Source organism: Perca flavescens, chromosome 24 (assembly GCF_004354835.1).
Source record: "Perca flavescens isolate YP-PL-M2 chromosome 24, PFLA_1.0, whole genome shotgun sequence".
NCBI classification, from domain to species: domain Eukaryota; kingdom Metazoa; phylum Chordata; class Actinopteri; order Perciformes; family Percidae; genus Perca; species Perca flavescens.
The window spans coordinates 3,441,927-3,456,366 of NC_041354.1; the positions used below are offsets into that span (position 1 = coordinate 3,441,927).

Consider the following 14,440-nt stretch of genomic DNA (forward strand, 5'->3'; position numbering starts at 1 on the left):
TTTAATGTTGAATACCGAAACGTATTTATATATATTTTTTTTAATATTTTAAATTTGTGGACATTGCAAATGTTCTTACTTTTTATGATGAGCAGAAATAAATTATTTTGTTCTCCAGTTTCTTTTTTTATATTTGATATTCTATTCCCTTTTATCCTATGCTATATCGATGTTCAATACCATATGTTAAATCATATTACTATCTTTTACCTTACAACTCACATAGAATATTATGCCTACATCATTTACAATATTATACTATATTATGTTAATGTGTGTATATATGAGTAAAAGAAATGAGACCTAATGCACTCAGCTCCGATTGAAACTTAGACTTTGAAGACTGGGTGCTGGTTTCTTAATGTGGATAATAATATATATGAAAAGGTATTTAGGACAGCACTCCAATTAATACATTTCATTGCCACACAGACGTTTCGGGCAGGACGCCCTTCTTCTGCATGTTTCTCAGGCAATCTGAGCATTTGAAGTAAGTAACTACAAGTGCTGAGTACACTGACATTTATACAGAGTAAAACCTTGGATAATCAGAGGATGCACACAGAGCTTCTATTCATATTTAAGTATCAGATCAAGACACAGAAACAACAAATTCTCCAGTATACTCATTTATAATAATTACTTTTCCAGGTTGAGGATAGTGCATCTGCAGACAGACATCATTTAAAGAGGCCAAAGTCAGGAGACCGAGATATGTCTTTAGTTTCCAGCAGAATAAATTCCCAGTCCATCCCTGCCTACATCAGACATTAAGATATAAATCAAACGACACACAACTCATTTCAATATAATTTAATTTAAAAAATAAATCTTTTTTTATATCTCTTCACCCATAATAACTTCATAATCATTAAACAAATAACACTTAAATACACTCTTTCATTCCTTCTAAAATCTCTGTATTTAAGCAGTAATGTTACATTAACACGACCACATCCCTGTGGACTTTACTATGAAACTAAAATCTCCTCAAATTTTACCTTAAAATTCCACCTTTTCACCCAAGGCAATATAATATTTCATAACTTATTATCTGCATGTTTTAAGGGCTTCGTAAGCGGTACAACACTTTTAACATTGCCCTCAATTTACACATTACATTTTACATATTTGATAAATCAATTAGGGATTAATTGAAGGTGTTATTAAGGTTCAGGTGAGAATTATGGCTATTTAAAAGGGATTCTTTCACAGTATTACCCCAGATTAAAGGGTAAATGAATTGATGAATGAATGGAACGGATTGTATTATATTAAGGGATATTTATGGGTTTTCTGCACGTATTAAGCATTGTTTGAGGGGTAAAATTCACCAAAACATCCCTGAATTTACAGTGTACCTTAAAAGTGCTTTAATTTTCATTTAAGTTGAACATGCAGGGAGGGCTTTCACGCCGCGTGTAAAGGTGTTTCAACCACTTAAATCCACTTGAATCAATTAAGAAAACATTCAAATACCCTTAATATATAACAATCCATTGATGTGTCCAATAAATCCCCCAAATAACCCATTAAATCACAAAATACTGAATAAGAATCCCTTAAAACAGCTGTACTTTGCACTTGAAAATGTTTCAGACCTCTAAATCCCAATATGATGATGATTGATGTGTGAAATCGGTTGCTGGGTGTGTTGTCAAGCGTAGATTAAGGGACTGTTGTTTCATAGTGTCACTAAAAGTTGTTTTGGAGCTCGTTGGGACTCGGAGTGCGCTTATATTTGCTATCTGTGTTTGTGGTTTGGAGAGAGTTCATCTGTGTCAATTCACAGGTCCTTCTTCCCTCTTTGTCCCGCCTAAAGAACTCCCATCATGCCTCAGCAGGAACACAAACGTCTCCCGTCTCGGCAGGTGGTCCATCGTGGTCCTGTACGGCTCTACAGGCTTGGGTCTGGGGTCATCCCAGTTTAAAAAGTGAGGGGTTCAGGTTCCTTTCCGATAAAAGTGTCCTCCTATATGACCTGTCCCCTCCCTCACCTGTCGTCCTGAGCCACGCCCAGCGGGTGGAGGCGCCCTGAGTCCAGCAGCACCCTGCCCAGCCAGTGTAAAAGCTGCGAGTACCAGTGGATCCCGTCACCGTGGCTCCCAGTGGATCCAGTCCAGCTGTGGATCAGCCGGAGCGGCGAGAAGGCCCAGTGAGCCAGGGCGTGCTGGTCCACCACGGCGTAGCAGGATGCCACCACCCCGTCCACCACCAGCGTCCCCTGCTGGGTCAGCGGAGCAAACGCCCCCCGGCTCGCCCTCGTGCTGATGCGGGTGATCCGAGACAGACGCCCCGGTCCCACTTCACCCCGCGACACCAGCACGCACTGTCCCGGCCGGGCGCCACTGGCGTACGCAGTCCTGAGGGCGCCGCGGGCCGGCAGCGCCCCCTCCGAGCAGTTCCCCTGGGACACGAAGATCAGGTGTGCGGCGGTGAGCGAGAGGCGGGCCCCGGCCTCTGTGTGCAGGGTGTAGAAGAGCGTCCAGGTGGCGGGGGCGCGGTCCAGGAAGACCAGGACCTGGCTGTAAAGCAGCTCCCCGCTGCCGTCGCTGCTCGCCGACGCCAGGACTCGCTCGCCGGGCCGCAGGTCAATAATGGACTTCTGAGCGCCGCTCGCCAACGTCACCAAGGCCTCGCCGGGGAAACATCCTCCAGATTTAGCCGCCACGGAGTGATCTGACAGACAGACAGACAGACAGACAGACAGACAGACAGACAGAGGCAACGAGGTGAAACAGGATGTCACATAAGTCGGAATGATTATTTCAAAAAAATTTTGACTTTTTAATTCAAACCTAACTTAATGAGACACTATGAGACACCATAACATACCATGTCAAAGGGTTGATTCAAAAAGTCAGCATTTTGACCCTTCCAGCCAATACTTTTGAATAAGACACTTTCCAACTCATAATTATGACTTGATTGAAAATAATCTTTGTATCTCATCATTTTAATTATATTACCTTCTATTTTTTTTTAAACCATCTTATCCTTTTGACTTTCTATTTAACATGTTTGACTTTTTGACTTAGGATCTCATAATTTTATGGCTTTAAAAAGTCAAACCTTTGACTAATTATATATTTTTTTTATTAAAAAGTCATATCTCATAGTTTTAACTTTACAAATTAAAACTCATTATCTCACATTTCTGACTTGCCATTTCATAGTTTCGACTCAAGAACACATTTCCAGTTAGTATCTCATAATTTCTGACTATAACATATTTATATTTTTTTCTACTTTTCCTAAAAAAATCAATACATTTAATTTAGTATTTCATAATTTGAATGTACCGTGAGTGTCTACTTTTATTGTCCTGGCAGACATGCGCTTCTACTCAAAAAGAACTCAAGCACACAATCCATCTTTCCAACTCCCTTTAGCTCAATATTGACTTTATTCTTTCCTCCTCTGGACTTTAAGAACAACACGCAGATAAAAGCTCCTGTTGGAATAAATACCGAGACTATGTGTGTATGTGTGTGTGTGTGTGTGTGTGTGTGTGTGTGTACTTGGGAGATCAGGCAGGATTGTGTTGGAGACAATGCTTGTGGCAACTTGAAAGTGAGACTCGAGGACCGTCTCAGGTCTATCTGAGGGAAATATTTGGGGAAGGTAGAGAGCCGAGGCCCGGTGATAAGATAAGTCATCTTGAGAGGAAGGAGCAGCGCGGGTTAATCATCTGACAACATGGCTGCAGTTCAACCGTTAAAAAGGTCTCTTCCTGGTTTAGATACACAGACAGGATGTTAGTTTGGATTGACCATAAATAAGCAACAAAAATCTAAAATGTGACTCCTTCAGAGTCAGGAATCTATTTTTTATTTAGATATGATTTATTTTACCTTGTAATAGAGCTAAAAGTTCCATAAATAGTTTATTTAGTAGTTATATATAGTTTATATGTAAGAAAAAATTCAAAGTAGGCCTGCAACTTATGCTTATTTTCATAGTTCATTAATCTGTCAATCATTTTTTTCATTAATGGATTAGTTGTTTGGTCTATGAAATGGTGAAACATGTGGATCAGATGACGTCCTCAAATGTCTTGTTTTGTCCACAACTCAAAGATATTCAGTTTATTGTCACACAGGAGAGAAGAAACTAAAACATATTCACATTTAACAAGCTGGAATCAGAGAAGTTTGACTTTTCTTTCATGAATAAATGAGTCAAACTGATTAATTGATTATCAAAACAGTTAGTATTACCTTCCTGAAGGTAAAGTCTCTTTCCGGTTTGAGCGCAGAAACATTTGTCATGTTGTAAAGCAGCAGCAGTGGGAGATGAAACGTGGTGGTCAGTGTTAACCTCTGTGTCCTGGTGCTTTGCTGCCCCCTAGTGCTTCCGACTACCCCCCTCCTCTCTATGTGCCTTTAACAACAAGGATTTTGGTTGGCTTTTCCTTAGCTGGCTGGATTTGTCTTCCCAACAATGATTTCTTTTCTTTGAGAATTTTTTAGAAAAAAAACAGGAGAATAATTAAAAAAAAAAAAAAAAAAAAAAAAAAAAAGGAGAAATTAAAAACATGAAAAAAATACCAACTTGATTGGTTGCCCTTCTGATCAAGTCAAGGACTGGGCCCTCGCAACCCGATCTGGGAGGGAAGGAGAGACAAAGGGACAAGGAGAGATAAAGTAGGAAAAAGGAGAAGGAAAGAGGGGAAAAGAAAAGGAAAATCTCAGTTACCACTCAGTGTAAAATGTGTAAAGGGGATGTTTAAACTCTGAATACTGTGTGACTTTCAGCACATCTGTGTCTTTACTTCTGGATGCCACGTGTTTGTTACTTTTCATTTGCGGAGATTAATAGACACTGTGTTAGATATGTGGAACCTTAATGTAAAGGAGACAATTTCCACTTTGTATTAACATGCAATCTATACGTGGTTATCTTTCTCAGGGTACAAAAAGTCTTTTAATCTACGTTTGAATGCATTCTGTGCAGTTCAGCCAAAACATGTTGAAAAGTAAGCTAATGAAAAAGAAGAAGTAGAGCTTAGAATTATGTAAAGATACTATACATTTCTGTTGTGGCAACTGTTTAATTATTACAACTAAAAGCTAGTTAATACATTAGTTAGCGGCACACGTACCAGCGTTTTTAAGCTCTGTGATTAGATGTTTCGTACTGAAATGCACCCTGGGAATCCTCGTTAACTTCTCTTCTTTTTATCTGTAAGAAATCAGACTTTTTCTAATGCAGTTGTTCATCTTTTTATGATTCAACAAGGACAGTTTTGTCCATCCAAAGCTGAAAAAGAGCTCCAACTGTCAGTCGTCAACACTCTGGTCTAGGCAGAAAACTAACCAGCCTTTTATTTCCTGAACACTGGAAGAATGAAATAGCTTCTTACAGTTTGTAACTCTGTTACGATTTTCTAGCTTTTGCGACACTAAACTGTCAAACTCCAGGTTTCAAAACACCCTTTCAGCCACGCTCGCCTAGTCTATCTACAGCCTGTAGATATTTTTATATTTTGCTAAATAGTTTTACGGAGAATACATGAAGAACTTTCTGATTTATGCAGTTTCCTCCTCTGAAATCCCCTGATTTGTGGTTGTTAAAAGTGCAGATGAAAAAAAAAAAAAAAAGCATAAAAAAGCCACAAAAATCTCACAGAAGCACAAATATTGACGTGTACAACCTGAGGACACGTGGGGCGAGTGGCAGATGAGACAGAGGGGAATAGAAAGAGCCGCCCAGATAGTTAAGATGCAAGCAAGAAAAAAAGTTAGTGATCAGGGATGGAGAAGGAAAATAAGAAATGTTAGAAAGAAAAGGCAGCGAAAAGTAGTCTTCGGCCGTTTGCACAAGGTTAATGTCTCTCTGACTGTTGTGCATTTAGAGTGGAAGTTTCTGTGTCTCTGAGCCACACAGTTCATCTCATCACGTTACTTGTCGGGCTACGGTAAGACACAGGTGTGTGTGCACTGCTATAAGCAAAGTGTAGACACACTGCTGCAAAGCCTCTACTCAAATTGCCGACAGTTGGATTAGTGATACAAAGTGTGAGTCCTGGAATGAGTATGCACCAGTTCAGTCCCAGTACACAATGAACTTCAGCAGAAAAGATGTGTTTGTTTACTTTGCCAGTGTCAGGCTGGGAGTTTCAAGTCCCTGTTGACTTGGTGAAGATCTTTTTCTAACCCTAACAAATGCTTTGAGTTACCTAAACACAGCACGTTAATCTGTTTGAGTTGCATCGAATGGAAGAAAAATGAAAAGTGAATGAAGGTTTTGCAGATACTGTAAGTTCAGTATTAGTCTGGATCAACAGAAGTACATTTCCGGGATAAAGCCCGACATGTCAGGCTTTGTCCCTCACCTTCTGCTCTCTGTGTGTCGCCGTTCTTAAACTTCGTTCTCTTCGGGGAAACAACAACTTTCGAGCAAGCGAGCTACACGCTGAAAATGGCGAGTTTTGAAGAACATTTGGACAACGCAACAAGGCAGACATGCTTGGTTCTTTCAGGGAATGATTGTAAAGATTTACAAAGAATATGTTTAGGTAATTTCCTCTCTAACTGGGACGTTTTGGGACTGATTGGTGGGGTTGCTATGGACGAAGTACACACGGAGATACACTGGTAAGAGCCAATGAGGTTTAACCATGAATCAGCTCATTTAAACAGCTCACGTTACTGTATTGTGTCAACAGTTAACTTCATGTAATATTGCATGTGGCGTTTTCTTTTGCAAATGTTCCACCAAAACAAGTTCTTTCCTTTAGCAGAGCCACCGTGGCTGGGTCCGGAGCTTAGCGCCGCCCAAGACGATTGTGATTGGTTTAAAGAAATGCAAACAACCCAGAGTTTTTTTTCTCCTATCCCAGAATGCATCTGTGGTGTAGCCAGACCTTTACTCCACAGTGCTGTGGAGATAGAGCTGGCAGTGCCAGAGTAGTTCACTATGAACATGTTGTATACTTTCACTTGCGTTTCTTTTTAAAGGGGCGTATGCTATTTCAGATCTGTAGTATATAAATGGGACTTTTAGGAGACAGAAAGTGTAGAGTGTTTAACTGCTATGTGAGATAGATCAGATTTCTTCAATCTGAATGTAATAAACACTTAAAAGGCCAGCAGCGAGTTGCCTTTACACCTGGTCTGACAACAGGGCATAGTGTCTGCCCGCTCTCTGAAACACTTTTCCCTTTCTAAACACATCTGGATTCCAGCTCCAACACGTGTCCTCCCTCACCTGACTTGACGCTGCAGTGGATGTGGGCCTTGGACTCGTAGTAGACCCAGTCAAAGCCGGCCTCCACCGCCAGCCGCGCCAGCATAGCGTACTTGTTCCTGTCCCGGTCCGAGGTGGTGATGTCCACGGCCCGGCCCTCGTAGTGCAGCGACTCCTCCGAGTGGTGGCCGTCCTCGTCCCAGCCCTCGGTGACCCGCAGCCGGACCCCGGGCCACAGGTTCATCACCGAGATGGCCAGGGAGTTCAGCTTGTCTTTGCAGCGCTGAACAAAAGAGACACTAAATCTGTTGTTGTGCACTTTACATTCGACACATGTTGGATCATTGTGATAGAGAAACAAACTGTTGGCACACAGTTGGAAGAACATTATTACTAATATCATCGGATTCTGTGGCATTATAATTTCCCTTCACTGGGAATAATCCAGGAAAAACAGAGCAAAACTACACCAACTAAAAGTGAACAAATACTTTTGGCAATACAGTGTACATCTAAATATGTAAACATATATATATTTAAACTATACAGGTTCATAAACTGGGGGAAAACTCTATAGATCAACATCAGACTACTAAATTCATGTCTGACATTTTTGTAGGAAATTAAACATATTTAAATCACATTTAACAACCAACAACCTCTTTTAAAAGGTGTTCTGCTTGTTTTGCATGTGTATATTTAAAGTGGATCACTTCCTGTCACATTATTCTCCTGTATCAAACAACTCCGGTTTAGAGATCTTGATTCCAACTGGCACATTTATGTGAAATAAAACATGTTTAAAGAGGTTTTATGCTTGTTTTTTATGTATTTATGTATAGTTTATCACCTCCTGTCCCATTATTCTCCGGCACACTTGACCTTTGAACTTCTTCCTGCTGGTTGTTTGAATTCTCTGGAGGAGTTTTACACTGCTGCTGCACTCTAAGCCTCAACTTTAAAACCAATCAGACGGCGGCAGAAAAGCCCACTTCACCAAATCCCCGTCACACCCCATCACCCCCCACTTGTCTGTGGCTCAGCCTTCCCACAATGCACCCCTGCTGTCCCCGGCTCGGCCTGATGTTTGCTCTCTGTGGTGAGCGAAGGGAGGCTAAGTTAAGGATGGATGGATGGAGGGGTGGAGGTGGGACTGTGAGGTTTTAGGGTGGTGCGGGGGGGGGCGTCTGCTCCATGAACAAGAGGTCCTCAGCGTCCCTCTAAACCCAGAGTCTGGTCGGGGTGAGCAAACAGAAGTGAAGGACTCATTCAACTCCTCCACCTCTCCCAAATAAATCCTCCAGTCAGCTCCGTTAATCTAATCCACAGCCGGGCCGCTTTGTCTGGGGGAGGGGGGGGATTTATCCCACGTGATATCTCAGGTGACGCCTCAGATACACCTGGTATTATATTAACACATTAAAGGGGGAGAATGTGTTTTTAAAAAGGGTCAGATTGGCCTGAACAGGGTGCTGCTTTAAAACTTAAACCTTTCGCAAGACAATTTGGGGTGATTTCTGGGGCTCCAGCCCTGAATGTTTTCTCAAAAGCCCTGGATCTTTTAAGCCGAATTTACTGTCTTTCAGAGGCTGTAGCGGGCTCAGGTTAAACAGTTAAAGAACAGTTGGATGAAGGCTCTAGAGGAGGATTTATTTCCTCGGCAACTATCATCTTATTCCCCAATGATCTACACATTTTTAGGCATCCCCTTATAAGAAATAGTGCAAATAGCTGCCATAAAGGATGGGGAGCTCCTCAAGGGAGCACGCCCCCCTAGGTTTGGGCTTAGCCCTGAATGTGTACATCTGTCTGTATGAATTAAGTTCAAAAACTGGTTATGTCAGCCACGACTTAATGGATTGTAATAATGGTTCAGATCGGCATGTTACGGGCAGTCTAATTAAAAGTTTTTACTAAAAGATTAATCTAAATACACCTTTTGTTTGATTTAGGTTACTGTAACTGCAGGGTAAACTTGGATGGTATATGATTCATTTGTTTGGGTCATTTTTTTTTACTTTAACACTCGACTTATTTGATTTTGAAATGTTCATTTAAACTGTTTAATTTGGTAATAAAAGGTAAACAAAAATTAAACTTTTGAAGGCCTTAAATGCCTCAATTTGGATAAAATCCGGGCAAAATAGTTGTATCTGTTGGTTTTACTTTAATTAGATCAAATGAAATAAAGCTACATTTCCTAACGTCTTAATAAATCAAGGCTGCATGACTACAGGACGTCTTGTATTTCCCTGCAGCCTCTGAAAGCGTCTCGTTTCATGAATCTCAGCCTATTTAGGAGTGAAAAGTGGGATTAAACCCCATAAATGTCTCTTTCCATGTCGGCTGTGATAAGAATAGCTCGTGTCTCGGTGGCCACAGATGCCTTTTCACGGTGTTCTCTGTGGATTTTAACATCGTGTGTTTTCTCTGCGGTCACAGCAACGAGCTGGACTTCATAAATCAGACGATACATTTTGTTGGTTTTCCTTTCAAGGTATACAGATCGACGGGGGTTTCTGTAGGAGCGGGGTGAGCACTAAACCGCTGGCTGCACAAACATTGGACGCGCAGGCTGACAACATGCGCCTATGCTCACCTTTACGCTGCAAGAAATGTCCCTCTGAACAGGTCACTTAGTCTCATGTGGCGCCTGAACAAAGTATTGGAGATGAGGGGACACAATCTGCAAAAAGTGTCTTCTCTTGATTCCAATGCAATTAGATTGGTTTAAAGATGCTTTTAAAACAAACAAAAGCGGGGTGATCTGAATGTTTGGGGCAACTTTTACGCAAGAGACTGTTTGGAAATAAGTGAAATAAACTTGCACTCCTTGCATTTCTTTACATGTGAACTGAAAAGAGAACCCAGCCTCATTAAAAAAGAAATTTGACTAAATGACACTTTTTGCAGCGTGGTTTCGCCCTGAACAGTCGCGTCTGTATGCAGCACGGAGCGCCCAGGAAAAAGCGAATAAAAAATAAAGAGACGAGAGAAAAAAAAAATTCGTATAATTAAGGCTTCAACACAAGTGAAGTGGACTATATTTGCACATGTGCGCTGCGAAAACAAACAAAAAGTAACACGGAATAGTAAAAGACAAACAGGAGGCTGTCTCCTGCGGCTTGGAGCCCATAAATTGTGTGCAGGTCTGCGCCGATGACGCGCAGCGCGGCTCGGGGTGCGCGCTGCAAAAAATATCCAATTTAGAGACGTTGCACAGAAAAAGTTGTCTGAATTTTTTTTTATTTCTTTAACAAAGTTCATGTGTGCTGATTAGACCTTTTTTCACCATCATGTGTTCCACGATCAGGAGTCATTTTTTGTGAACAGTGGCAAAATCTTGGGAAAAAGCAAACCGAAAAGAATCCAATAAAGTCTGTTGATTTGGGAAATTAAAGCTTTTGAATCAGGGTGTTTGGCGCTTGAGATAAATCGAATCAACTCCTCCATACATGCAGATTTGTCCTCTTGCATTTAAAGACTTTATCATGCACATTCCTTCACTTAAACCCAGCCGAAGTGACTCGCTCCGGCGGATATTTCTTGCAGTGCGCGCAGCGAGGTGACAGCTCCAGACGGGAGTGCGCGCTTTCATTCCCCACGTGGGTCTGTGGACATAAGCGCTGCAGCTCGGAGAGGAAGCCCGCGGTCACAAGAGCCAGATATAAATACTTTATTCCTGGGGAAATTGGGAGTCAAATAAATTCCACCCGGGGCCACATCAATGGCGGTCTCGTAAAAAATTCTGACAGTCCAAAAGGCGACTGTTAACTCTGGCCAGTCGGGCTAAAAACGAAAACGGTAAACATCAGTACACGCTTGACCCGGGCTCTAACCAAATACGACTTTTTGGCTGTTTTTCCACCAAAAAACATGATGTTAAACAGAGGACATAGTGTTTTAATTAAGAGCGACCGCTTTTCCATACATTTTTAGACGGGGTTGCCCTCTTTTACGCACGAGCTGCCCACAGTGAACCTCTGAAACTCCATGTGGAGCCGGAGAGAAGAGCTCTGATTCAAACCGCTCACCTACACAATCCAGAAACAAACTGCACTGTGTCAACAGCTGCAGAGAATTGACTGGAGAACGAGCTGTGCAAACACACATATTTTGTAATCAGTTTCCCAACAGGCAGCACTGCAGAAAAAAATCCACCTTAAAACCATCAAATAATTTAAGGAAAAGTGTGAACATTGTAGTTTTATTAAAAAGAAGGTAAATTAATCTTCCTCTAAGTGTGCTGCTGTGATAATCAAGTGACATTTGGAAGACTTGTGGTAACAAATGACACTTTTTCCTTTCAAAAGCCTTAAAACAATATATATTATTGGTAGATGTGATCCAAATAATTAAGAAAATGTGTCTGTGAAGTATTTTGCTGTGACGAGCCTTGAGTCAACAAGAAATGCGGAAAGAGATAACAGTGTCCACGCGCTTAAAGACTGGCCAAAGTGCACTTAATAATGCACTGAAAATCCTCTCAATGAGAGGTTATAATGCTGAAAAGCCCTGGTTAAAAAGGCACTACGGTGTCCGGGATGTTACCTGGGTCATCATGCGGTCTGCACCTGTGTTCTCCTCATCCTTGAAGATGATGTCGGGGTTGTAGTTCGGGGTGAGCTCCTTGAAGCGCTCAGAGTTCCGGGTTATTTTCCCTTCGTATCTCCCGCTGGCCCCTAAAGTCTTCTCGGCCACGTTGGGGCTGAACTGCTTGTAGGCGAGCGGCGCGAGCTTCCGCGGTGACCGCCTCTTGCCGAAGCCTCTACCTGGCCCGCAGCCCTCGCTGACCGGCGAGAGGAGAAAGGCGCACCCGGCGAGGCACGTCACCAGCGTCGGGAGCAGCATTCTGCCCCGGAGCCGGTATGGAACCCCCCCGGCGGGTGGCCAAATGTCACCGCTGGATTTCGTGTGATGCCTGTGTCCCCACCCCGCGTGGGTCACCCTCTATAATTTTAGAGTGGAAGTAACGGAGCAGGACTCATTCCCGAGTCCCAAAAAGTGGCCATTCCCGGTGCGTAAAAGTGGCCAGAGCGCCGCTGGAGACGAGCTGCAAAAAGCCTGAACCTGTCCTCTGAGCTGCTGACACTCTGCTGTCCCGAGTGCGCGCGGAGGCACGGGCATAAATAGGCGAGGTGAGTTTATTTTGGCAGGCAGGTTCAAAGCTGTGTCTCTGTGTCGAAGCTGTGAGAAAAGCGCTGCAGACAGACACGGAGGCTGGCTGCGCCTGCTGGGCACGGCGGTCAAAGGGTGTCCCCGCAGCGGTTTCTGCCTCCCGGGTTTGTTCTCAATGCGTCCCTGTGGCTGTTGGCAGAAATGGAAATGGAAGAGATCCTACTACAGAACAGATGAGGTGCCGCGGGAGAAGAAGGAGACCGCGCCCTGCTGGACCTGCCCTCTGCTCCGTCCTCTCCTCCCATCGGGGTGGCACAGGCCCCGCGGCCGCCGCCGCAATCTGTTTATTGTCAGCCAAGAGGACAGACAAACACCGGGACACGAGACCGTCTGGGCTGGCGCGCGCTCCCCCTGTCCTTTGGACCCTCATCTTTAAAGTTAAGACGCATGAGCAGGAGCGCAGGTGCGCGCGTTAAAACGTTCTCACCCGTCCTCTGGAAGATCTTAGACCCGTTACAGAATGACATAACTGTCTGTGCTGTAGGGAGGAGGTAATACACCTCTGACCACCGTTTTCTCACCGTGCAGACGTCTTATAGTCACATTAAACCGACACCCAGTTTGATCAGGGCCTCCTGGAAAACCCTCAAGGACCCAGGACCCCACTTGAAAAAAATCTTAACATTTCAGTGATTATTTGGTGTTGAAAAATCACAGCTTTTCCTAAACTTTTATTTTCAATCTCACTGATTCTAGAGATAACATTTCCCAGAACTCCCAGTGCCAACCCACCAGACATAAACGTTAAAAACTCTAAATGTTGTACTGCCCGAGATCGGCATCATCATCTTAAAATGCAAACAAATGCTTCTTATTTGAACTACTAGAAAGTGTACGATATCACACAGGGGGAATGCTGTGAATATGAGGGTACCCAGCATAACAAATGCAAATTCACAGCAGGACCTTTCGCAGGTGAGCAGGAGCCTTTTTAGGAACTTTACCTGCATTTCCACCAAAAGGAACCAGAGTCTAAAAGGTCCCTGTTCTTTGGGTTAACCTTCCAACGGTTCAGGGTCTACCATTAAAAGGCTTTTCATGTTTTATTTTTCAGCCACCTGTAGATTAATATCACAATACAAAAGTGCAGACTGCTTCCTGTGGTGTTCCAACTGTGGGAGGTTGAGTGCGAGTGTGCACGGAGCCAGGCGGGCGCTCTGAGATCAGCTGTGGATAACGGAGCAGCTCGCTGCAGTGGAAGGTCCGGTTTCACCAACAGAGACACGACACCCAACACCGGGCTGCTGAGCCCTCTGTTGATTTCATGATCTCCATCACTGGGGGCCAAACTGGGGTCTGAGGACCTACAGGGGCCTTTAGTCGGGCTTTCAGGGCCCCAACGTGAAATAAGACATACTTTGAATGTTATTTTATGTATGGGATTTTAGGACAAATAGTTGAAAGAGAAGAGTCCTCTTTGATAAAACCAGAATCCAATGAGGAAGTGTAATCTTCTGGGCTTTCTTAGGACCTCTAACGTGGCACTTAGGGCTGCAACTAGCACAAGGGAACGCCATCAAATGTCTCGTTTGGTGCAACAAACGATCCAAAACGGAGAAAGGGAAGTTTGGGTTCCCCTACTGGAGCTGCTGGATGGATGGACGATCCAAACCCCCAAAAATATTGATGAAATATTGTTGCAGGTTTGGGTGTTGAACTGCATGTTAGGGTACTGCTGTATCTTGTATATCTTAAAAACAGAAATAATAAGCGAGTCCTTGTCAGGTTCCACCTTCATAATTCTACAACCTAAATCAGGGATGGTTTCAGAGGGAATGTGCTCAGATTTAGCAGTTACATTCCAGCGTCTTTCCTGGAAATGATCAGGAACATTACCAGGGAATCATTTTAAAAGTAAGGGACTCAAATCTGCATTTCCAGTTAACAAGCCGCCACTTTTCAGTAGCGTTTGTCACACAGAAACTCTTGAATTCTTGCAGGCAAACAGTGACTTTTCATCGAAAACTTCAATAGCATTCCCGAGATGCTGCAACACCTTGAGTCAACATCTCACTGTGCTCTGAAAAAAGGAGAGCGGCTGCTCTATTGACCGCTGGCAGAAACTAAACCT

At 43.2% G+C, this 14,440-nt stretch overlaps 1 protein-coding gene across 1 annotated transcript; it reads right to left on the reverse strand.

Moving 5' to 3' along the window:
* Positions 1-659: 659 nt before the first annotated feature.
* On the reverse strand, positions 660-7,650 carry LOC114551012 (indian hedgehog B protein). The gene is made up of 2 exons (XM_028572091.1): positions 7,213-7,650; positions 660-2,679 (listed from the first exon to the last, which is right to left on the reverse strand). Exons 1-2 carry the CDS (start codon positions 7,607-7,609, stop codon positions 1,994-1,996), a joined length of 1,083 nt encoding a protein of 360 aa, XP_028427892.1. The 5' UTR covers positions 7,610-7,650; the 3' UTR covers positions 660-1,993.
* Between the last annotated feature and the right edge of the window lie 6,790 nt (positions 7,651-14,440).